Source organism: Eschrichtius robustus, chromosome 10 (assembly GCF_028021215.1).
Source record: "Eschrichtius robustus isolate mEscRob2 chromosome 10, mEscRob2.pri, whole genome shotgun sequence".
Lineage (NCBI taxonomy): Eukaryota > Metazoa > Chordata > Mammalia > Artiodactyla > Eschrichtiidae > Eschrichtius > Eschrichtius robustus.
The window spans coordinates 12,730,692-12,754,819 of record NC_090833.1 but is presented as its reverse complement, the minus strand read 5'-3'; the positions used below and the strand labels follow the sequence as shown (position 1 = coordinate 12,754,819).

Genomic DNA, 24,128 nt, shown 5'->3' with positions numbered 1-24,128 from the left:
AAAAGCAACGTATCAGGTTAATCAAAGCAGGAAGGAGGACTTGGGCTGAAACATGCTTACTAGCAGCCTCTAGTGGGAAATGCATCAGGACACCCAAGTCATTCTAAAATTACAGGATTAGCTTGGGACAAACGGGGTCCCCTGAAAACATAAATCACGGTCTTGTGTAGCCCAAGCCCTTTCGTTTTAGGGTGGAAGAGCTGCAGCAGGACAGGGCGGGTGTGAGCACAGCTGCGTCTGGCCTGCGTTCTCAGCAGTGGGTGGGACCGGCCCTGGGCAGGGTTGGTGGGGAAGCCCGGAAGTGGCAGCTGGAATCCTGGGCTTGGTACACTCACCTAGGCAGCAGGCACCCTCTTTCTACTCAGAGGTGGGTCCAGAATGAACGCTCTGCCCTTCCCCTGGGCTCTATTCCCCAGCTCCCCCATGAGAGGTCCCCCCAAAGAAGACGTGGCCCAAGTACCCCCATCAGGAGTCAAGTAGCCAACAAGGGTCCCCAATTCTAACTTGTCCAAACGTTCAGAAATGTCACCACACAGATCAAACACCACCTCTGCTATGTCTCCTGCACATATGCTGGATAACTAGGTGAAAGCAGGGTCCCCAACACACACCCCGAGTTTCCTCTTTCCTCTCCTTAAAATGGCTAGTGCTTCTCCCAGCCCAGTGTGCCGCATCCTTCTCCTGGGCCTCCAAACCAATGGGGGTCCTTGCCCCGCCCGCCCCCACCCCGGGCCCCGCTTTTCCCCCTGCCTCTTGGCCTGGGCAGGCCTCCATCTCTGCCCTATTGGGCCTCTCAGGGTTGGTCAGTGTCTCTTCTCTCTCTGAATTAACTTGACATAACCGGACAGATGGAAATGATAAAATTAGAACATAGCTTTCCTTTGGGGACATCCCACAAACACTGTAGAGTTTTCCAAACAAAAGCAACAGAGTGGGTAACATTGGGGGTTGTCGGCTATTCAGAATTCAGAGATGGTTCCAAGGAAGTAGTAAATAAAGGCCAATATGGGAGGAAAGAAAACCTGTAAATTGGAAGGCTGTTGGCGTCGTGCAATTCAATTCGGCCTTTTGCTATTGTAATCAGCTTAAGTTGAAGACGACTCCTGTCTAAATGGGAAACACAGGCTGTTGTTTTCACCCTGGCTCCAAATTTCAGGGAGCTCTGCCTTCAGGGAGGAGGGCTCCGCGGTGCTCCTGGCGGGTTCTGGTTCTCGGCAGGAGAGGGGAAGGCCAGGCCCAGGGGCCCAGCTGGTGGTGGGCAGGATGGTGGATGAGGGGTGGAGGCAGAGCGGGTGGATCCCTGGCAGTGGCTGGGACTCCGGATTTCAGCGGCTGAGGGGCAGCTGCGGGGCGCCCATGCTCAGATGCGGAAGTGCCGGCAGCGTTAGTACTGAAAAAGGATGACCTGCAAGAGGAGGGCGTGGGAGGGGGCTGAGCCAGGGCCTGCCCTGCGTGGTAGCCCCCCAGAAGTCCTCGAAGGCATAGAGAAGGAGGGGGGCCCAGGGCCCACATCTAGGTGCAAATCCTGGCTCAGACACTTACTTGCTGCGGGGCCCTGGGCAACTCACTCCCCCTCTCTGAGCCTGTTTCCTCATCTGTAAAATGGGGATGACAACACCTCTCTCTCAGAATGGGGAGGATCTGGTGAAGTGCAAGAGCAGCAGCAAGTGTCTCCCGGGCACGGTGCCCGGCACTGGGTACAGTGCACACTTGCACGATTTCACAGAAGCCTCACCTCAGCCCCACGAGGGTGTCCCACCATCATCTCCTCTTTACAGGGGAGGCCACTGAGGCCGGGGAGGTGAAAATCCGTGAGCCCGCCATCACACAGCCAGGAAGAGGTGGACCCAGCGCTGCAACCCAGGCCTGGGCTCTAGAACAAGCTCCCTTCATTAGACCCACTGCCTCTTCCTCTCCAGGCCACCCTGACAGTTACCATCGGTGCCTACCAAGCACCAGGCAACAGGCCAAGCCCTTCATGCAGCCAAGCACCTCGACAGGCAGGTGGCTCCGACACGCCGCGTGCCTGACACACAGTGGGTGCGTTCCCAGGTCTCAAAGTGAACAGGTGGCTGAGCTGGGGTCCGGTCGGCCTGACTCCAGAGCCCCCGTCACACAGCCTCGCCCACTCACCCCACCTTGGGCCGTGCTCTCCTCTGGTCTCTGGGATGCCTGCCTGACTTTGGACTCTTCCGAACAGAAGCTCTCTCAAGAGGGATGACTCTGAAAGACCCCTCCCCTCCATAAGCCTCAGTCTCTCCATCTGATCGATGACGGCCGGGCCCTGATTTCTAAGAGCCTTCCAAGCTCTGAACTGTGGGATCTGGGCCCATGACCGGGAATAAACGTGGTCCTGGAAGCTCACAGGCAGGTGTGGCCAAATGATGATGTGGTGGAGGCAGAGGGTGCTACCCCAGATGCTCAGAGCACTGTCCTCCCGGCCGGGCCGGCTCTGGTCTTGATGAGTGGGTTCAGGGGGCTGCCCCAGGGGGCCCTGAGTCTCCTCCTCGCTAGGCTGGCTCAGGCCCGGAGGGACTTGGGAGAAAGCCCATGCAGTTCTGCACTGACTGGCCATACACACAGCCCACCAGGCTGGCAAGATGTGGACAGAAAAGGTCCCTGGCAGCTGGCAGGAAGGTCTGACAGTGAGAGGGCGGAAGGGCATGGAGGAGGAGGAGACATCTTTCTGCAGAGCCGCTGGACATGAAGTTGGGGATATGGCCCAGCAAGAGAAAAACTCTGGCTCAGCAGCCAAACCCAGGGGCCAGAAACCTTCCACCGCCAAAGCTGCCAGACCCCAGACCGGCTCATCCTGCAGCCTGAACCAGACATAACCACAGGCTTAGCTGAGAAACCAGGAGACAAGGGCTCGCCTCCAAGAGCTGAGCCCAGCCCTAATCCGTTGCCAGGCTCCCCTGTACCCTCCAGATAATGCCCAGGCCCCTTGCTTGAAGGTGCAGGACCTTTATTATGTGACGCCCTGTCAGCTCCCCCACCGCACCCAAGGCCTCAGCGACACTAAACCCCCCACCATCCCTCAAATCCAGGTCCCTCCAAGCCTCCTGGCCTCGGCACGGGCTCCTCGTGTCCCCTGCTTCTTCCCGAGAGTTGGCCACTCCCTCTTCTGAATCCTCGAAGGCCATGTGCATCCCTCACCTCAACTGCCCTGTCGAGCTGGGAAGTGGCTGCCTGCCTCCTGCTCTAAGCCACTCACTCCCCGAGGACAGGGACCACGCCAGCTCGCCTCCGCATTCCCGGTGCCGGGTCTGACAGGACGAACGCTCTCCCAGAGGACGGGGCCGGCTCCGAGGCAGGCAGTCCTAGGATGGAGGCCAGCTGTACCCACGCTCACTGTGTGACCCTGGGCAAGCCGCTGCTCTGGCTGAGACCCAGTTTCTGCACTTATGAAATGGCGTCAACCATAGTCATCCTCCCAGGGAGACAGTGAAGGGCGAGGTCAGAGACAGCGCTGTGTAAACTGTCAAGTGCGGCACAGAAGGAGGTCACTACTGAACCAGGCGGACTTCAGGGTCTGACAGACTTGCTGCATCCCCGGACAAGTCGTGTCACCTCTCTGAGCCTCTGTCTCCTCATCTTTACCATGAGGACGCCATCCTCATATCCACAGGGTGATTGGGTGGCATCAGACAACACGTGTAAAGTGCCTCAACCAAAAGCAGCCCTTCCTGTATGACAATCTCAGAGGGGACGTTCCTGGGGCGTGCTCACCCGCCACTGGGGTCTGCGGGATTTGGGGCTGAATATGTGCTACCATTTACTTATAAACCTACTGGTCCTACTGGGCTGTCCATACCTCCGCACCATCTACTTTCCCCACGGTACCCAGCACAGAGCCTAGCACACAGTAGGTGTTTAATTAGGAGGCAGAGTAAGAGGGGCTGTCCTGGAGGAGTAGTCCCACGCCTGTCTGCCTGCCAAAATCACTGGGGCTAGGTATTACACCCGCAGATCCCGGGGTCCCATCCCAGAACTCCCCACCAGCTCTCTAGGGGCGAGGCTGGGGAATCTGCATCTCTACAAGCTGCCCAGATGACGCTGAGGCACATGAAGACTGCACTCAGCTCGAAGGCCTGGCCCCGTCTCCCTGGCCCAGCGCACCCAATGGCTCCCGGGGCTCCCTGCCTCTCCGAGGACCGCCATAGTGATGCTTCTAAAAGAGGCCTCCAGGGCCCACCACGGTCCATGCTCCTTCACCTGGCAGCCCGAGGCCCCCGCCTCTCACTCTTCTTCCTCCCAAGCCTGTGTGCCAGCAGCACTGAATTGCTCTGGGTTGCCTGAGAGCCGTGGCAGCTCATGCCTTCCCGGCTGAACTCTGAGTTTCAGACGTGCCTGCGTCCAGGAAGCCTTCCTGTGTCTCTCCCGAGCTGCGCCCCACCCCTCAGCTCCCTTGGCCTCTGCATCGCAGTTTGATCACCCTTTGTTGTAACTGTTGGCCTCCTCGAGGGCAGGGACTATGCCTTCCTCATCTCTGTGCTCCTGGCAACTGACTCGGGGCTCGTGGGCACAGTCAGTACATAGTGAATGTAGGCTGAATAAATGAGTAAGTGAACGAATCAAGGCACAAGTTCTCGTTCAGGCTCTGTGACCTTGAGCCACCTGGGCCTCAATTTCCCCGTTTCTAAAATGAGAGGGTGTCTGAGAGCAGTGGCTCTCAAGGCTCGCTGGGAGGTGTCTGGGAGCTGAGCGGGAGATGAGGGCCCTACTCACTCTGCAGTTTCACCCAGAGCAGCTCCACCCCCTTTCATCTGCATCTTGTGTTATGGAAAAGAGTAAACAAACGGGTTCCCAGGCTTAAAAACAAAGCTTTCAAGCCACTAAGCCACTAGACTGGGCGATGTCCAAGCACCCTTCTGGGTGTCCAGTCCTAATGCTTGAGACAACCAGAGATCGGGTTCCACAAAGGAGGCCTTACCAGTTGACCACGGTCCCTGGCTGGCCTGCTGTCCCCGGGCCCCACCAGCTTGGGATATTCACTCCCAACAGACAGGAATACAAAGGAGGAAGTAGGAGAAACCCGTGAGATGGTGGGAGGTGGGGTGGTGTGTGATATAAGCCCTCCTCGGGACCGCAAAGTTTGAGCAAAGTAACTAAATCCACAAATCTGAAAAAGAGAAGGCCAGCCACGGGCGGCGCGCTGCGAGGAGGCTGGCCGTATGCACTGAACACACTGGCGCCTGCTTGAGGGACTACCTCGGGGGCACAGTGGGGGCCTGAGTGTGCTGGGCAGAGGGGCTGCCACAAAGTGGCATGCTGCCTGCTCAGCGATGAGAATCCTGCCAGAAAGCCATTCCTGGCAAGGTGGCTCTGACCCACCCGACGCAACCCGGCTCCATTTACCTTCTCACCCCGGTTGGAGAGTGGCCCATCCATATCGGCTTTGAGGTGGACGGGGGGCGCGGTGTAAGGCAGCCGGCAGTGCACCTGCCCACACTGTACCTGACCTGCGGACGAGAGGATGACTTGGAGCCCATCCCCCAGCCTCCATGCAGGATCCCACCAGCCCCAGGCCCGGTAGGCTGGAGCCCTGGGGCCAGTTTCACCTCTGCCACTTACCAGCTGGGTGGTCCTGGGCAAAATTTCAATAGGGTACCGTTTTTCTACGTGAAAGTCTTTACGAGCTACAAAGTGCTACACGGTAACTGTCTAGCTCACTGATAAATAAACACTCATAAATAAGTATGTACATGCACCCCTATGTTCACAGCAGCACTATTTACAATAGCCAAGACATGGAAACAACCTAAATGTCCATCGACAGATGAATGGGTAAAGAAGATGTGGTACATATATACAATGGAATACTACTCAGCCATAAAAAAGAACGAAATAATGCCATTTGCAGCAACATGGATGGGCCTAGAGATTATCATAATAAGTAAGGTAAATCATACAGAGAAAGACAAATACCATATAATACACTTATATGTGGAATCTAAAATATGACACAAATGAACTTTTGTGCAACAGAAACACATTCACAGACATTGAGAACAGACTTGGGGTTGCCAGGGGGGGCTGGGTGGGAGAGACGTGGAGTGAGAATTTGGGGTTAGCAGATGCTAACTATTATATATAGAATGGATAAACAACAAGGTCCTACTGTATAGCACAGGGAACTATATTCAACATTCTCTGACAAAGCATAATGGAAAACAATATAAAAAAAAGAATGTGTGTGTGTATATATATATATATATATATATATACACACACACATATACGTATATATACATATATACACATATATATATAACCAACTCACTTTGCTGTACAGCAGAAATTAACACAACATTGTAATCAACATTGAAATTAAAAAAGTAAAAAAAGAAAAAGAAACGAATATGTACAGAACACCTCCTACACGCGAGGCTGTACCCCATCCATTAGAATCCTCCCTTGGTGCACTGTACCTTCTTATCTCCCAAGAATCACCAAGGCTTTACCCCCATACCCTAGAGGACTCTGCACTCATATGTCACCTTCTTTATGATGCTCTCCCTGACCATCTATTTACAATTGCAACCCAACACCAACCCTACCCTCCCTGTCCTCCTTCTCAGCTTTATTTTTCCTCTTTAGCACTTACCATCATCTGACTTACTGTATATTTTTATTTTTTATTTGATATTATCTGTCTTTGCCAGCTATAATGCAAGCTCCAATGAGGGCAGGAATTTTTGTCTGTTTTCTAGATTCTAGATCTTTGTGGATTTCCAGGATCTAGAATGAGGCATGGCATCTAATTTGTTGAATGGGTCTCTGTACAACATCTAAAATGGTGGTGGCGGGGGTGGGGGGAGTCCATCCTTATGTCTGACCCAAATCTCTCATGCTTCAGCCTCTTTACCACTACAGTGGAGAAGTCTATGGTCTTGCTCTTCTCTGCACTTCATCCTCTTTGGTCAGAGGGGAAAGAGCTCTGTACAGAGACTTACAATTGATATGTAACTTAGGACAAGTCACTGTTCCTTTCTGAGCCCCAGTTCCCTCGTCTGTAGAATAAGGTGGTTGTATAAGATGGGGGATTCTTAACCTGGGGGGTTTTAGGGGTCCACGAACAACCTGAGATTACATGGGAAACTGTGTGTGTGTGCATATTTCTGGAATCTGATTCCAAAGCTTTTTATCATATTCCAAGTTCGAAGTCTCCGGGAAACTCAGGAAACTGTGAATTTAGTGAACGGCGAAGAAGACTGCTAGGGGGACCTTCAGTCACGCAGCAAGAGGCAGCAGGTCCAAACACCCTTGATGCCGCCGGCCCTGAGCTGGGTTCGCCTTAAGGGGAAGAGGAAAGGGCACCTCAGCCCCTTCTCTAGGTGTCTAAGACAGTTCTAGACTTGGCCAACAAACTGTGTGGGCAGAGTCCTGGCACAGCTCCGGAGGACATGGCCCGACTCCCCACGGGGCCACCTAGATCCATTACCAACTCCACAGCAAGTGCTGGCTGGTGGCCCAGACTCCTGGTACCTAGAGAGCCCCTGGTCCTTGGCTCCCTTAACAGATGAACTAGATCGTCAGTGGGCTCTCTGCAGCCTGAACATGTCATTGTTTCAAAACGAAAGGGGGAAAAAAGTCCCTCCTACTAAGCAGATGGTTCAGAAATGGAACAGAACAAAGAGACACGGTTTCCAACTGACAGCCTGGCGCGGTGAGCAGGACTCTACAGTCCCAGCCCCACCAACCAGAACCACTGCCACCACCACGAGGGCAGCTAGTACTCATCCAGCACTTACTAAATGCTGAGGACGTTAAGTCAATGATCTCATCTGATGCTCGCCACACTGCTTTGAGATAGGTATTCTTTTCGTTTTTTAAAAGAGCTTGGATTCTTACTGTCCTCATTTTTTTTACAGATGAGGAAACTGGAATTCAGGGATGCTAAGAAGCTTACCCAATGTCACACAGCTAGTAAGTGACAGGGACGGGATCTGAAGCCCCCCAGTCTGACGCTAAAGCCCATATTTGATCATTAAGGAACCTGGCTCCCACTGACTTACTGTGGGCCCTTGGTTTCCTCATCTGTACAATGGGACGGTGATGTTTAGAAACATGTGTTAGGACAGTGCCTGGCACATGGCAGGGACTCAGGACACAGCTGTGCTCTCCCTGACCTCCCTTCTCTTTCCCTTGGAGCCAGAGACGGAGGGTTTGAGTTTGTGGGTATGCTGTCATCACTGCTATATTTCTGGTCATGCCCAGCTTTGAGGAAACAATCAACAGAAACAACCTCAAAGGGAAAGAAAATCTGTGATAAGCACCTGCTCAACAGCAGATTCACTGAATGTCCATCCCCCAGAAACGCACAAGGCTACTTCTCTCTCTCCCCCAGGTTCCTGCTCGAAGGTCACTCCACCACAGCCTGCCACCCCCTCTCCACCACAGTGCTCAGTCCCCACTAACATGCCTGCCCTCCATCCTTTAATCGTTTACTCTCTCTCCCCCCTCTCCCATCCTGCAGCGTGAGCCTTGGGAGCACACAGGCTTTGGTCTGTTGTATCCCAGAAGGCACAGAAGGCACTCAAAAAATATTTACTGAACACATGAGTGGATCCTCATAACCCTGTGAAGTAGGCATTATTAATGTCCCAGCTTACAGATGAGGAAACTGAGGTTCTAAGAGGTCAGGTGATTTGTCCACAGCCTCACAACCTTGGGTACTCCTGCCACCCCGGCTTTCTTCTGCAACCCCAAACGCACCCATGCCACGCTTTCTGCCTACATTCGGTTCCTCTGCTGCCTGCACCCCTATTTCCCCACTCCTTGCGTCTCACTAATTCCTATCTATCCTTCTGGTCTCAGCCCACTGATAGGCAACATCTCCAGGCGCTCCCATCCAGCATCTTGACTACAGAAATCACCACAATTAACACCACACGCTCACCTATCTCGTATTGTTCCATGTCTCTCCCACCAGAACCCAGGCTCCCCAGGACAGGACTTTAGCCATCTCGTTCTCTCCCTAGTCCCCGGGGCCTGGCACAGAGTGGATGTTTGGAAAGTATCAATATTTTTTAATGGCTTAATGGCTTAATGGCTTGCCTCTACTAAGGGTCCAGCCCCTCTAAGGCAGAGCCGGGGCACTTAACTCCTCTCCACAACCACTAAGTCCGAGAGACTGCGGAACCCTCGTCTGCACGCACGAGGCTCATCAAGGCCTCCCCACGCCTCCGCCGCCCACGAGCTTTCATCTACACCCCCCTCTCCCACAGGCCGGGCGACCGGGCTGTGGCGGTCACTTACTCTCAATGTAGCCGTGCAGGGTGACCATGCGAGCCCGCTCGGGGCTGCTGAACGGGGAGTAGTGGATGTCGTCGGACAGGGCGGAGGGGAGGCGGGACGGCGGCGCCCCGGAGGGCGGCACGGGATGCTGTGGTGTGTGCTTTTTATGACGCGCCCGGCAGTTTTGAAACCACACCTGGAACGACAGCCTCAGCAGCCTCAGCCTCGCGGAAAAGAGCCGGACGCGCCGCCGGGGGACCCCAGGCGGGACTGCCTCGTCGCCAACTGAGGAAGGGCGGCCACGTGCGCCCCGAACCCGCGGCTCCGCAGCCCAGCTACGCGCTCGAGGGCCCACCCCCAAGGTCCCTAGGCCCCGCCCCAGACCCGAAGGCCCCGCCCACCCCCGGCCCCACCTGGATGACCCTTCGGCTGAGGCCCGTCATGTCCGCAAGCTTCTGCAGCGTCTGCGCGTCGGGGTTGTTGTCCTGCGCGAACTGCGCCTGCATAACCTGCCAGGCGCCGCGGGGCGGTGAGGCACGAGCCCGCGGAGGTCGCCAAGGCCCCGGCCCAATCAGAGGCTCCAGCCCGGAGGCCACGCCCCAGACAGCTACAGCCCCTCCCCGCCACCCGCGGGTGGGCAGAGGGGCGGAGTCAGGAGGCCCGTTCAGCCCCGCCCACTCCGAGGCCCGGCCCACACCCGGCCACTCGCGGCCCGCCGAGGTACCTGCAACTGCTCGGCGGTGAAGGACGTCCGCGCGCGCTTGGCCGGCTTGGGCTGACTGTCCTGTTCCGAGGGCACTGCCCCCTCCAGCGTGAGGCCGTTCCCTGAGGGCGACAGAAGTGGCTGACCACGCGTCCCCATCTCTTCTAGTGGCAGCCTGGAAAGGACGGGGGTGGGGGGAGCTGGTCCCTGGAAGTGTCGGGAGCGGAGTTGGCTGGGAGGGGGGATCCCAGGGTCCTAGTCCCTGAGCTCAGTCTTTGGGGAAGGGGCTTACACTTCTGAGCGTCTGCTCAGTACCAGACGCTTCTCTTTCGGTGTGCCCTTCATGTCTCACAGCCCTGAGGACGGGCGACATTATCCTCGTGTTACAGCAGAGGAAACTGAGGTTCAGAGAGAAGAAAATCCCAGCTCTGGACCTTTCGACTGGTATTCTGACAGCTGGCTGACTCTAGCGCCCCAAATTGGGCTCCCTCCTTGATAAACTGGGGAAACCAAGGGCTGGTGGAGATGGGAAGCAGGCAGGTTACAGAACTGTGATCCTAATTTTGTAAAAACGGATGGGAGCAAAAAAGGTTGGAACGATATACACCAAAGTGTTAGCAGGAGGGAGTGCAATTATGAAGACTCTACTTTCAATGTTTCTGCAACTTTTGAAGTTTTTACAACAATCACGTGTCTCATCACCTTATTTCTCTAAGGTTTAACTTTGTTAACTGGAGTATACGTTAGTTATTCTCTTTCCATTTACATTACTTTTATAATCACACTAAATGTATTCCCATTTTAGTTTTTAATACCTCATTTTTCGGAATGCAAAGGTAATACGTGCTCCTTGCCAAAACCTCGGAAAATTCAGATAAGCACAAAGAAGAAAATAAAAATCTCCAGGAATTCCACCACTCTTCATAATTTTTTTAATTAGGAAAAACACTAAACAAACACTCCAACATACATACATAGCACAAAATCTGGGAAGACAGACACTAAAATATGAGGGGTGGTGGCATTTGGAGTGGTCTTTATTTTCTTCTTTTTGCTTAACCATCTTTTCTTTATTTTCTATAATGGGCATGTGTGTGTTTAAGATTAAAAAGTAAACCAGTAGCCAAAACTGAGGGCTGGTCAGTAAAGGAGTTCTGAGACCATAAGCCTTCAGGTTCCCTGCGTGGTAGGAGTCTGGAGTCAGGCCTGACTGTGAGAGCTGGAGTGTAATTGGCAAGGTTGTGACTAAGGGTAGTCCTGGTTGGTCCAGGTATGGAAGGAGCCTGGAGTCACTCCTGAGCCATGGTGTGGGGGAACCTCTAACTCCTGGGCTTCCATCCCAACTCCACAACTGACTTGCCCAGTTACTTGCAGGTAACTTCAGAGCACCCCAGCTTCACTTGCTCCCCACCTAGACCCACTCAGCCCTGATCCTGGCTGGAGAAAGTGATGGCTCTGCTGTGGCCATGGCCAAGAACACTCTGGGGATGTCCGACTAGTTCCTCCTCAGAGGCACTGGGGACGGGGCAGACACTTTATGACTCAGCCCCCATGATCCCGGGAAGACCTGGACCCTGTCCCTGAGCCTGAGTGTCTTGGGAAATCACAGTATCAGAGCCAGAAGAGATTTAGGGATCTTTCTAGTCCAATATCCATCTTGAAACTAGGGAGACTGAGGCCCAGAGAGAAAAGGAAACTTTGTATGTCAGCACAACATGCCGAAAGCAAAACTGAAGCTTGGGTCTCCAGACTCAAAGGCCTCTCTCCTTACAGTCCAGGATGAAAACCCCACCCCCAAATCTCTGGCCTGTAGCTGCTGCGGTGGGAGTTGGGAGAAGGGGGTCACTTCATCTCTCGCAGACGGGCCCAAGCCTGGTTCCAGGAAGCTGGAGGGGATGAGCCTCTAGGCCAACCAGAGCTGTCCAAAGGTGGAGAAGGCTGCCCCATTGTGAGAATCATCTCTAGGGTTCACTGAGCGCCTCTCGGCTTTGCAGCACATCGGCTCATCTCTCTTTGAGGTGTCCTTACCAACAGCCCCATTTTACAGATTAGGAAACATAATCTGCAAGGACCGGCAGTGACTTCCAACTTTCAAGCAAACGGTGGAGCCAGAAGCGGCCAGGTCCGTGTGCAGCCCCACCCCCATGCTGCCTCCAGGTGATAAAGGGAGCAACTGGCTCTAGAGGAGTGTGGGCAGTCCCTGGGGTGCTGGGGGGGGGGCGCGGTCAGAGAAGGCTGGGGAGCCAAGGGGCGGCCAGTTTCGGGGCGGGGCGGGTTGGGTACCGTTCTCGGCGGCCCTCTTGAGATTCTCAATCATGGTGTCGTAGTGGATGCGGCAGAGCACCTTCTCCTCGACCAGGCCAAACTCCTCGCCCGTGGACAGCTGGCGCTTGCACGAGAAGCAAGCGAAGCAGGCCAGGTGGTAGGCATTGCCACGTGCCCGCCGGACCCAGTCGCTGGCGTAGATCTGTCGGCCGCACCGTGCGCACTTGGTCCCAAATCGGCTGAAGGACACGGGGTGGGGGGAGGGCAGGGGGAAGGGGAGGGGGTGGCGAGGCTCAGACAGGCCATCCAAATCCTAGTGGCCCGGCCGTGCCCAGGTTTCTGAGGGCCTTCACGCATGCATTTCCCTTTGCCTGGATTCACCACACCCTGCAGCCAAGTCCCACCTAGAAGGCAAGCTGGTAGGTGGTTTTTATTTTCTTCCTGGTGCTTTTCTGAGTTTTCCAAATTTTCTTCAATGATCACTTAACATTTGTACATTGTATTAACCTGCTCATTAAAATATAAGTGTTAGGGAAAATTTAATAGTAGTAATAATATAGGCAGAATTTATGAGCACTTAACCACTTGCCCAGCAAGATTCTAAGTGTTTTATGCTGATCGTCCCAAGTAATCTTCATTTTGCAGATGAGGAAAATGGGGACCAGAGAGGTAAAGTAACTTGCACAAGGTCACACAGCTTACAAGGATAGAACTCCTAGCCAGTATGACTCCAGAGATGAATAAACTGTAACCCAGCTGTAGAGAAGCTCAGAGTTTCTTGGAAGCATAGACAGATATGCCCTTACTAGCTTTGTGACCCTGGGCACATTGTTTAACCTCTCTGAGTTCTCATTTTCCTTGCCCTGAGCCGAACTAGGTGACAACAGCTACGGCTATTTGTTTAGTGCTTTGTAGTCTATTAAGTATCCAGCTAGTCCCAGACTCTGGAGTCCTGTGTCATTCTAACAAGACAAAAAAGCCCAGATCAAATGCCCCACTCTCCCTTAAGCCTTCCTTGATTCTGCTTCTTCCCCTTCTCCCTCCCCCTTTGTGGTGTGGCTATTTGGGTGTGGCTGCCTCCACCACCAGACTGGGAGCCCCTCCAGGAAGCAGCAGTCTGATTTGCCCTGTCCCAGAAGTCAGCCCAAGGCCTGTCCCCAGAGCACCAGGGAAAATTTGTTCTTGAAGTGAATGACTCACTCTGTGACCCTGTCCGGACCCTCTGAGCCTCAGTTTCCTCTGGTGCACACTGTTTCAGGGAATGGTGCTTTTCACTCATCCAGCCTCTCAAGCTTAGAAACCTAAATCATACAATCCTCCCTTTCCTCAACCCCTCATCCAACCAATCATCAGGCGCTGTTGGTTCCCTTTCCTAAGTATCTCTGGGACCCACCTCCTCCTCGCCACTGCCACCACTGTCCTCCTAAACCAGGCTCCCACCATGCGCCCCTCACTGCCAGTCTCCACACCCATCCTCCACATAGTGGCTACAGGGAAGTTTCCAGCATGCACACTTTACCCTGTCCGCTGCCCTGCTTAAAATCCTCTGGCGGCTCCACTCTACCCTCAGGATCTGGTCCAAGATCCTTGGGAGTTTACAAAGCTCAGCAGACCACATCCTCTCTGGCTCCTCTCCTCCCTAACCTTCCTCAAGATCCCTCACCCTCCACTCAAGCATGAGCCCCAGTCAGCTACAATGGAAGGTTGGTCCCAGGTCTTATGGCCCCCTCTGAAGCACCTTCCCACCCCAGGCCTTCGCACAGGCTGTTCCCTCTTCCCACACTCCCAGTCCCACGGCTCCCAGCACTACCTTCTCAGCAATGATCACACCGGTTTGTAAATATCAGGTTTCTTGGCTCTCCCTTCCACCCCTGGCATTCCTGGGAAAGGATCTAGAAGATTTGCCTCTGTGTCCCCAGAGGCACATTTCCACCCAAAAGAGCACTCGGAAATGCCTTTGAGTGCATGGAGGAACCAGCCCAGCAAATGCGCCCTGGTTACAGCCTCGCCTGCCTTGGCAAATGCAAGCAACTGCCGGTTGAATAAACGGTCTCGGGTTGAACTGAGTGCAGCAGAGCGGAGGCCTCTGCCAGCCCCGGCTCTAGACGTGCCCCCAGTGCCATGCCGCTCTGTCGGACAAGGAGCCCTAGGGGACCCTGTCGGCGGCGGCGCGGTTCGCTCAGGCAGCGCTGCGCACCTTTGCGGGTTCGGTCAATTGCCCCGCAAACAGAAGTGGTTCCCGACCCCGGAAATTCGGCTTCCCCAGCACAGCCCGCGGTCTCCGTTCCCAATCTCTCAGTAAAAAGGAGAGAAAACCGCTTTGCCCACCCGAGCCTACTCCCGCCGAGGGGCCGACCCCAAATTCCGAGGCCCGGCTCAGGATTGGGAGAATTTCCGGGCCCTGAAGGGAGGAAGCAGGGCCAGCCGGGTGCAGAACCCTCGCTGCGCTCCAGGGTCCTGGGCCGCAACTCCTTCTTTGCGTCCCCCTCGCCGCAACCACGTGAAATGGGGACTCTGGCACCCAGTTTGCACACGTGGAATTGGAGGTTCAGGGTGGACAAGTGACTTCGCCAAGACCACACGGAGTGTGGGGCAGGGGTTGAGGTCCCCTCCGAAGTGCAAAAAAAACCCCTAGAACCTGCGAAAGCAGCCGGACGGGAGATGCGTAGAGTTGAATCCGGGTGTGTGAACAGGAAAGGGGCCTGGTTTGACCCAGTCGCATCCCCACTCCGGGCCTTGGGACCTGGAAACTCCCGCGCGCAAGGCCTAGGGCCCCTCAGGCTCCGGTAAGCTGGGAGTGCGTTCCCAGGCAGCTGAACGAGCTGGGAGGGGAAGGTCCGGGCCCTCAGAGGCAGGCAGGAGCCGTTGCGTCTCCAGCCTGTCGTGTTCCGGGGTCAGTGCGCTGAGCCAGAGTGTAAAATCTCGGATCCTGGCGCTTGGCTCTGCGGGATTCCTCGTTCTCGGCCAAGACGCATCCAAGACTCCCCGCGCATCCCTGATCTTCCCGCTCCACGAACCCCGACGCCCGGGCGCGTTCTGCGCCTACGTTGGCCGCTCACAGTGCCCTCATCCCCTTGCTCTGAGGCGGGAGCCGCTAGCGACCTGTCAGCAACTTTCTCACCCTCCGCGTGTCACCCTAAATGCCAGGAGCTGTCCCCAGCTCTAGGAGCTCCCTGCGCGCAGTGTCTCCGCCCAGTCAACGAAATCATCCTCCCGTTGGATCCTTGGATGGGGTTGGGGGGTCGTTTTGCAGTTTTCGGGCCGCTCCTGAAGCGTGTCCCCCACCCGGGGAAGGGGTCAGTGGCACAAACAAGGGGCACGAGGAGGCTTACAGATCCAGGCTCTGACAAACCGACAGACTCCTTCCCAGGCGGGCTGCGAGGCCCGAGCCGCCGGATTCCGGAAGCAGCGAAATCGGCGGCGGAGACAACGAAACTTCAAGAAAGGGGTGTTCGGGAGCTGCGAAGGGAGCGCCAAAGCGATTAGGGGGCGCGGCCATCGCCCGCCACCCCCAGCCTTGTGCGTGCCCCTCCCTGGGTCCCCGCGCGCGCCACGGGGCAAAGGCTCAAAGCGCAGAGGCGCTTTGAGGATGGAGAGATGTTGGACGGAGGCTGCGCATCCTGGCAACTGCTGAAAGGAGCGGAGTGGGCGACGCGCACCGCCTTGCCTTCTCTCCCCGGAGCAGGGAACGGAGACATCTGGGTGCTAGTGGCTCTGCGGGGGGAGCTGTGCGCCATTGACCAAGTCAGGCTCGCTCTCCCGGCCTACCTCTCCTGCATACCGAGTAAGAGCTCGGAAGTTATTTGTTGGGTGAATGAGCCTCAACGAAAGAGCCCATCGGAATTTCACTGCGACCCCTGCCCATTACTAAGCTACCCCTTTTCTGCATGAGGAAACCGAAGCTCAGAGTGGGAAGGCCAATGTTAATTAAGAAGCTAGTGAGCCAAGGCGCTGACACTCAAACCAGGCTTCACTTGTTTTGCGTTCAGGACGCTCGCTTGAGGGCCTTAGAGAGAGTCTATGAAGCAAACGGGGGGGATCAGAGGTGGAGTCCTTCCCATTCCTTCTGCTTCTTACCTTCCCAGCAAACCATTAGGAGAAGAAGCCAGAAACAACAGAACCAGCAATTAAGAGGTTAAAACGGCCCACTCCTCGGAGGTCCCAGCCCAAGGCCCCTCCCCAACGCCTCTCTCAGCTCCCCCAACATCTGTCCCCCAACAGCTGGCGGCCGCTGGGCTGCTCTCTGCCGCGGTGGGGGGCGGCTTCCCAGCTCTGAGCCTCCCGGGGTACCCTCGCTCCGGGGGAGGGGGTGGGGTTCTCCCGCTGGAGTCCGCGGTCTGAGCTTGGGTTCGGGGCAGAAGGAGGGAAAGAAGGCTGAGGGCTTGCCCTAAGTCTCTCGCGCCAAGCTGGGGACGGGAACAGCAGTAGGCAGCGCCCCTCCCAGGCCCAGCCCGGGGCACTCTCTGAACCCCACCCGCATGAACACAAGGAGAGGCAGTTAACCCTTTACTCCCCACTGCCATGGTCAGGAGGCAAGAGGGCTAGAGACCCTGGTGACCCGATCCTGGCAAAGTTGTTCCCGTCACTGGGACTCTGAGGAGGTCACTTCACTCCAGCCCTAGTACTCCCAGGGCCCACCCACGGAGAGTCACACAGCATAGCAGGTGCTCCCTGTGGGAGCCTTAGGGCCACGGGGGTGGGGGGAGGTGGTCTTTGCCATTCCATGGGCCCCACCTTGCACAGGGGGGCTGCTGACGTGTCTCAGCTATAGAAGAAGAGTACTGAATATCTAGACACAGGGATGGTGAGTCAGGCAGCCACGGGGCTTATCCCAGTTCTGCCGCTTATTAGCTGTGTGACCTCACCACTCAGGGCCTCAGTTTCCCCTCCTATAATGTAGGGATTATGACAGTAGCCTACTCACAGGGGGGATCTGAGGAGTCAATGACATAAAACAATGAGATGTAAAGGGTTAACACAGTTCCTGGCTTAGAGAAGAGCTCCCTCCGGTCTCCTGACAGCGTCCTCACCCCTGTCTGGTCCCTCTTCCACTCTCTTGCTGGTGGGACCCTGGGCACAGCACTTCCCGCTCTCTCAGGACATCGTCTCCCCCACTCTACAATAGGCAAGACGCTTCAGGAGGCCAGGAGCTGGAAGGGCACTGCAGATCAGTCCATGCCTGCCTTTGGGGGGCAGCAGCCACAGGTTGGTGGGCAGGAGGCAGCTGTCTGGGGTTTTGATTGCTGAGGGCAGTGGAGACACGAATGCCCCAGAAAGGAACACTATTTTCCCCCCAGGACTTTTTTTTCACTTCTTGGAAGAAAATAAAAAGAAAAAACAGTCTTAAACCAAAAAAGTGAAGAAATTAAAAGCAATACACATTTTCTTGGTGGTAGTTTTTTTTTTTTTTTTTTTCTGCTAGCACTCAGGGGGTTAGGGGAGGTGGGAATCTGGTTGAAGCCACAAAGGTTGGTGAGGTCCCTCTTTGGATGGCAAATGGAGAAACTGAAGCAGAGAGGTCCAGCGACCTCACTGAGGACACACAGCCAGTGGAAAACCAATCTCTTCCAACAATGCAAAGCCAGGAGCAGCACTGGACCTCTGGACCACCTCCCCACCCAGGCTCTGCAGCCTCCTGCCCCGATGAGCTTGGAGTGCCTTCCTAACTTCTAGCTTCCTGAGTCCCCAACGCTGCCAGCTCTGTCAAAGAAGATGGAAGAGGGGTCTACAGGCCAGTGTCAAGGAGGGGCAAGATAGGGGATAGAACTGAGAGGAAACTCTTCCCTGGGGAATAAGACCAGAGCCAGAGGACCTCGGAAGCTACCAGTCGTGGCCACTTCCTCCCTCCCTGCATCCTGTCCAGAGATCTTGGCCTCTCTTTGGGGTGAGTGCTCCAGTCCACTTCCCATCAGACTCTCGACCTTGGGCTTCAGGAAACAGAGGGCTAGAGGATCTGAGCACTCAGCCCTTCCCTGAGCCCCAGCTCTAGAGAGGGGCTCTGTCTCCCATGCCACCATTCCTGCTCTCTCCAGGAAGGGCTCCTTCACAGCAGCCGCCCAGAGCCTGGGCTGCCACGCCGGGCACTCAGTAGTCCCCGCCTGGCACTCCGCCTGCTTTTTTCTCTCCCTTTCTGTGGGTTTTATTACTTTTGTTACAGGTGGGGCTGCCAGGGATGAGTTATGCCTGCAGGGAGAACTGGCTGGGGGAGAAATGATCAGAAGAGCCACAATTCTTCTCTTATCCCAAGGAATGTGAGCTTTTATTCTCTCCATTTTCTTAACCAAAAATCCGTTTTAGTTTTGCTTTGGGGGCTCTTGTCACTGCTGGAAAAGGATTAGCGCTCGGAACCTGCAGCCCAGAAATGGCCCATCCCCATCCTTGCTCCCCAGACTGCCTGAGGAAATGCCATCAGGGGATTATGCCTGGAATCCTGTCACCAATGGTGACGGTGGTGACACCCATAGCACCTACACTTTAGGGAGCCTCTACTGAGCCTTCCTCCCTTCACTGGCCTCCTTGGCAGCTCAGAGAGACAACCCTGGTAGGAGGACACTGAGGGCAGAAAGATGCAGTAATTTGCCCAAGGGCACACCGTGATCCAGGGTTGGCCTGATGGAGCCTGGTCTCTGTGTCTCCACAACAGCTGGACATCCCGTTCCCCACCCCACCACAGTGGGAAGGGGGACTCCACAGCCAGTGAAGTGCTGAACAGTGAGATTAGGATCTGAGTTTTGACTAATCCTTGAAGGTCTAGGAAAGCACATCAACCAAGGGGGCTTGGTCCAGCCTGGGCATGAGCTGGGGCTGGAGATGCAGCAAGGACATGTGGCTCACAGGGTGGCAGGTCTGTCCCCACCAGGAGAGCAAGGAGAGGGGGCCAGGCCTGCCTTACTCTACGGGAAGAGGCCTGCTGGGTTCCCCAGGCCTCAGCCGTGTCCCTGGATAGCTGATGAACCCGAGGAGCCCTGAAAGAGTAGCTGGCTTGTTGTTTTTTTTTTTTTTACCAACTGGAGTCAGGCCTAGAGCAGGGCGCTGGCTACACAGGGACCCTAACCTCCCTCTCCTGCCCTGGCCAGCTAAGTGTCAGATGGGACAGTGGAGGGGAGACATCACACTCCGGTTACACACCACACAGTGAAAACCCCGCTCTCACATACACACACACCACAGCCCACATCCACAAATCCACATTCACCTCACACCGTTGAGCCCCCAGTGCCTGGGTTAAGGCCGTAAGCAGAAATGCCCGCTCAGAGGAGGGCTGTGTGGCGGGTTGGGGAGTGAAGGGATTTCACAGTCCTCACCTGCTCACCTCCACATCCCAGTCCAGATGTAAACTTGCCCTGACCACGTTGCACAACACACACACACACACACACGGTCCCGACACTCACACAGCCACACACTCTCTACACTCACACATAAACTAGAAGACAAATGCTTGTTGTAAAGGAACGCCTACGCTGTCCACACACCCCTCACCCTGCTCAGTGACACATTCCCCCAGCGCCACTGCACAGATCTGGACAAGACAGACACACAAGCACCCTTGAGCCCCATGAGTCCCAGGCCACCTGGCAGAGCCGCCCCTCCCCATGCACACCCCAGCGGCACTGGCACTCACAGCCACGCACCAGGAAGAGTCCGTTTTTCGAACCCAGCTTCCTAAGGTTTCCTTAGAGTGCCCCAGCCCCTAATGCTGCTAGCTTCTTCCTAGATTCAAGGTCCTCTCTTTCCAAGTTCCCAGAGACTCAATGCCGGGGAAGGGGGCGGCACTGCCTTCTACTGCATCCCCTGACTCAGGGGATCTTTCTGGGGCTGGGGTCTTCCCAGGAAGACTGAAGCCATGACCTCTCCCGAGGCAAGGATGGGAAGGAGGTCGGCGGACTGGGGGGGTGGTGGTTATAGGGGAGTAGCTTTCTCCACTTCCTGAGAAAGCCCTTGGGAACAGGCGTGCGGCCCAGGAACCAATCCCACTCTACTCTCTTTGGACTCTGTAGGCCCTTTGGCCGGGCTTCAGGCCTGCTTCACGCTTCCCGCCGGGACCGGGCCGGCAGCCGCTGCTCCTCTGACCTCGCAGTGACCTCGACCCCGTGACCGGGTCAGGCCCGAGCCGCGCGGTGAGAAGTCAGGCGCAGGCGGCGGAGAAGCGGCGGGAGGACTAGCCGGGCCGCTGTTGAGAGCTGAGCGGCCGGGACGCGGCACCGCGGCACGGAGAGCGCAGCCCAGGGTGATCCTACGCGGGGCCCTGGCTACGGCGCCCGACTCCCCCTTCCTGTCCCTGCGGCCCGAAGTCAGAGCCTAGACCCCAGAGAGGCTGAAGCCGGGGCCCGAAACGACGACGGAGCTGGGACTGGAACAGCCGCCTGGGATGCAGGCAGAACCCCAGACTCGAAACACTATACTCGAGCGATGCCGGGGTCTGAGTTGAGGCGGAGCCGGAGACCGAGGTTGGGAGTTAGATCGATGAGCTTGAATATGGGTTCGGGTCCGAGACCGATGCGAGGCTAGTGCTTGGGGCCGGACCAGACTCGAATCCAGCCTCGAAGCCGGCCGGGGTCAAAGCCAAGACCAGAGCCAGGGCAAGAGTCTGGAGCCCAGCTCAGGGTCCTGCCCGGGAGAGACGGCGGCTTGGCTGGAGTAGGAGTAGGGTTGGAACCCAGAGCCGGAGCGCACCGGAGATGCAGCCAGGTCGGCTGAGATACGAGTGGATCGGGGCAAGACGGGGGGACATCAGAGCTCGACCAACGCGCTGGAGGTCGGAACTTGAGTCTGAGACTCGGGCAGGATCCGAGACCGAGCCAGAGACGCGACCAAACCCGAGTGGGCCACAGCAACCGGAGGCGGATCCCCGGCCCGAACCTGTGCTGGCACCCGCGCTCGGCCTGGAGCTCCTGGTTCGTGGCGCCGAGAGCCGGTGGGCTGGGCCCTCGCGGCGCGCCAGAGCATTCGGGACGCGGGGGCTCCGGAGCCAGAGACAGCGCGTCGCAAAGGCGGCCTCCGCGCGCCGGTGGCCCGCCGGCGGCGACATTGCTGGCCCAGCGGCCGCAGCCTACCTGAAGTAGTCCATCTTGCAGAAGATCTCCTTGTTCTTGATGTAGCAGCTGTTCTGCTGCCTCAGCGACGTGCGACACACGGAGCACTCGAGGCACCGCACGTGCCAGATGAGGTTGTTGACCTGGGGAGGGGGCGGAGATGGGGGGCGGCTCAGCGCGGGCCTCTTTTCACACCCGGCCCCAGCCTCCCCGGGCCCATTTGCAGACAGATACGCCGGAGCTCTGAAGGTACATGGGACTTCCCCACTTTTCCTCTGTAACACAGACTCAGGGAGGTAGAAATCAACTCTGCCCATTTTTCAGACAGGAACCCGGGAGCGCAGAGAGACGCTACGATTTGCCCGAAGCCACGCAGTCAGGCAGGGATGAGCCAGGTTTCGAATTTAGTGGACCTGGCGCCGGCGTCGTTTCCCTGCAGTCCTCTGGGTTGCAACCCACACCCCGCCAACACACGCAACACTCCGCCCCTGTCTCACCTTGAGCAGATATCGGTCCAGGATCTCGAGGCCGCAGCTGGAGCAGATGTTCTTGCCGGCAGACGGCACGGAGGAGGCGGCAGAGGGCGGTGAGCAGACAGATGGCGTGCTGGGCGTACAGGGAGAGGCCCGACCCTCGTCCTTGTCCAGAGGGCCTGCCAGGGCCTCAGCGTCCGACTGAGCCTGCAGTGGGGAAAGAGGGAGAGCCGCGCTCTGAGCTGAGGGCTAAGCCAGGTGCCCAGCGTTGCTGCTGCCTCGGAGACAAATCTGGGGCCTCAGCGAACCAACTAACAACGAAATGCCCCCGAAACGACAAGCCACGGACTACAGGACAGCAATGGAAGGGCCTATTGGAGAGGACAGGACGGCGCCAACTTTTAGCACGCGCTTCCTGGGTGCCAGGAGCGGTCAAAGCTCACATTCCCGGCCAGAAAACCGAGGCTCAGAGAGGGGCGGCGCCCTCCGGGAGTGCCCCAGCGCACGGGCAGCTGCTCGGGGCCGGAAAGCCGGGTCAGCTCCCCAGGGCCCGGCCGCCGGGAGACCGGGGGCCGAAAGCGGGGCCGAAAGCAGGGCCGAACGAACTCACCATGGCGGGCGGCGCGGTCCCTTCAAGGCAGCGGGTGGTCGCTTTGCAGCCGGACCCTGGCTGGGCCATCACCTGGGGGAGGGGGGAGGGAACGCAGGCGGCGGCGGCTGCAGAACTGGCTCCGCGCAGCCTGAGCCCAGCGCCTCCCCGCGCCTGTTATATAAACCGGCGCGGAACAATGAGTCCTAACTTTGTAGTGGGCATTTAAAGCCCTTCCCCACAAAAGCGGTGTCTCTCTAATGAAGCAATTTGAATTTGGATTGGATTTTTTCCCTCTCTCTCCCCCTCTCCCTGCACTTAACCCGTGGCTCTTGAAGTAATCGCTTAGTTCCCTTGCAATACAAGCCTCTGAGGGGGAAAAAAAACACGCGCACACATACAAACTACCTGCAATTAGAAATTGTCGTGAATGCCCAAGATAAGAGGTAGCCAGAGTGTCAATTCCAACTGTCAATCAGTGAGATCCATCAGGCCGCCCAAAGAATTGCAAATTTGATTTTTTAATGGTAGTAATTAAAAATCGAATTTTTTCTCCCTCCACCCACCCCCTTCCTCGCTCCCTTCTCCTCCTCTCAACACAAAATGCAAAAAGGAGAAAAGAGAGAAAGAAAGAAAATAAAAAAAAGATGGGGGTGGGCGCTTGAGGAAAATAAAACCGAGAGCGTTGGGAGCATTAGCCCGTCCGCCCCGCGCGCGCGGCGAAATCGGTGCGGCGATACCGACTCGGATTCAGGCGCCTTTCGCGGGCCAGTCGGAGGGAAACCCAGAGCAAAACAGGGGCTAGATCGGGGCCGAAACGGGACCAAAAAGAGAAAACGGAGGCGTCCAAGAAGAGGAAAAAGCACCCTCCAGCCCCTCGGAGCGCCCGGGACCGGCCCCGCGCCGAGATTCTCAGCCTTGCGCCCGCACAACCCCCGGCGCATTGGCGCTATCAGCGCCTATTCAGACGGACAATACCCGCCTCGCCTCCTCTTGATTCGCCTGTGTCTTTGCTAAATCGCTTTTTGAGAAATTCCTTCAACATTTGCATAATGTGTTCCCGCTTTCCGCGACCCCCCCTCGCGCTCCTGCATGCTCACACACTCACATACACACACTCCCAAGCGCACCCCAGCACCCCTCCGCTCTGCGGCCGCCCGCCACCCGGCCCGGCCCGGCTGGGTCTCGGCCCCTGTCAGACCCGGGCCCGGACGGCTCACCCACTCGCTCTCTCGCTCGCTCACCTGGTCGGTGGCGGGGCCGCCCTCGGCCGGCAGCCGGCAGCCCTCGGGCAGCGCCGGGGCGGCGTTCTCATGCTTCCAGTACATGGGCCGGGGAGCCGCGGGCTCGGCGGGCGCGCAGCGCGGAGAGCCTCGCGGAGGGGGGCCACGGCCGCAGTGGGAGCAAAGGCTGAAGCAGGAGCAGGAGGAGAGCGGAGGCGCCGGCCCCGCCGCCCCGGGCCCGGTCCCAGCCGCAGCCCCCGCCCCCGCCCCTAGCCCCGGCCCGTGCGCAGCCCTGGCCTCCCTGGCTGCCTCCGCCGCTGTCTCGGAAGAAGGTCCCGACAAACTTGGAGAGGCCCCCGCCCCCTCCTTCTTCTCCTCCTCCCGCTCCTCGTAGTCCTCTCCCTCCTCCTCTCCCTCCTCCTCTCCCTCTTCCTCTCCCTCCTCCTCGTCCTCCTCCTCGTCCTCCTCCTCGTCCTCCTCCCCCTCCAGCTGCGGCGGCGGCTGCCCTGCCGCTGGAGCCCCGCTCGGTTCAAGATGAGTCATGCGTGACCAATCCCCTCCCCGCCAAGGGAGAGCGAGACACAGCGAAGCAGCGACCCA

The 24,128-nt window shown here is 56.9% G+C and overlaps 1 protein-coding gene across 3 annotated transcripts; it reads right to left on the bottom strand.

Annotated features, from left to right (window-relative positions):
- Positions 1 to 1,325: 1,325 nt before the first annotated feature.
- LHX6 (LIM homeobox 6) lies at positions 1,326 to 23,633 on the bottom strand. Of its 3 annotated transcripts, XM_068552800.1 has the most exons (10): positions 23,550 to 23,633; positions 22,327 to 22,398; positions 21,741 to 21,923; positions 21,265 to 21,386; positions 12,227 to 12,447; positions 9,965 to 10,065; positions 9,654 to 9,749; positions 9,262 to 9,436; positions 5,359 to 5,462; positions 1,385 to 1,405 (listed from the first exon to the last, which is right to left on the bottom strand). In XM_068552800.1, exons 1-10 carry the CDS (start codon positions 23,631 to 23,633, stop codon positions 1,385 to 1,387), a joined length of 1,179 nt encoding a protein of 392 aa, XP_068408901.1. The 3 variants fall into 3 exon arrangements, with proteins under 3 accessions (XP_068408902.1, XP_068408903.1, XP_068408901.1); XM_068552801.1 differs by lacking the exon at positions 5,359 to 5,462 and having other exon boundaries at positions 1,326 to 1,405; XM_068552802.1 differs by lacking the exons at positions 5,359 to 5,462; positions 23,550 to 23,633 and adding an exon at positions 23,199 to 23,249 and having other exon boundaries at positions 1,326 to 1,405.
- Positions 23,634 to 24,128: the final 495 nt, after the last annotated feature.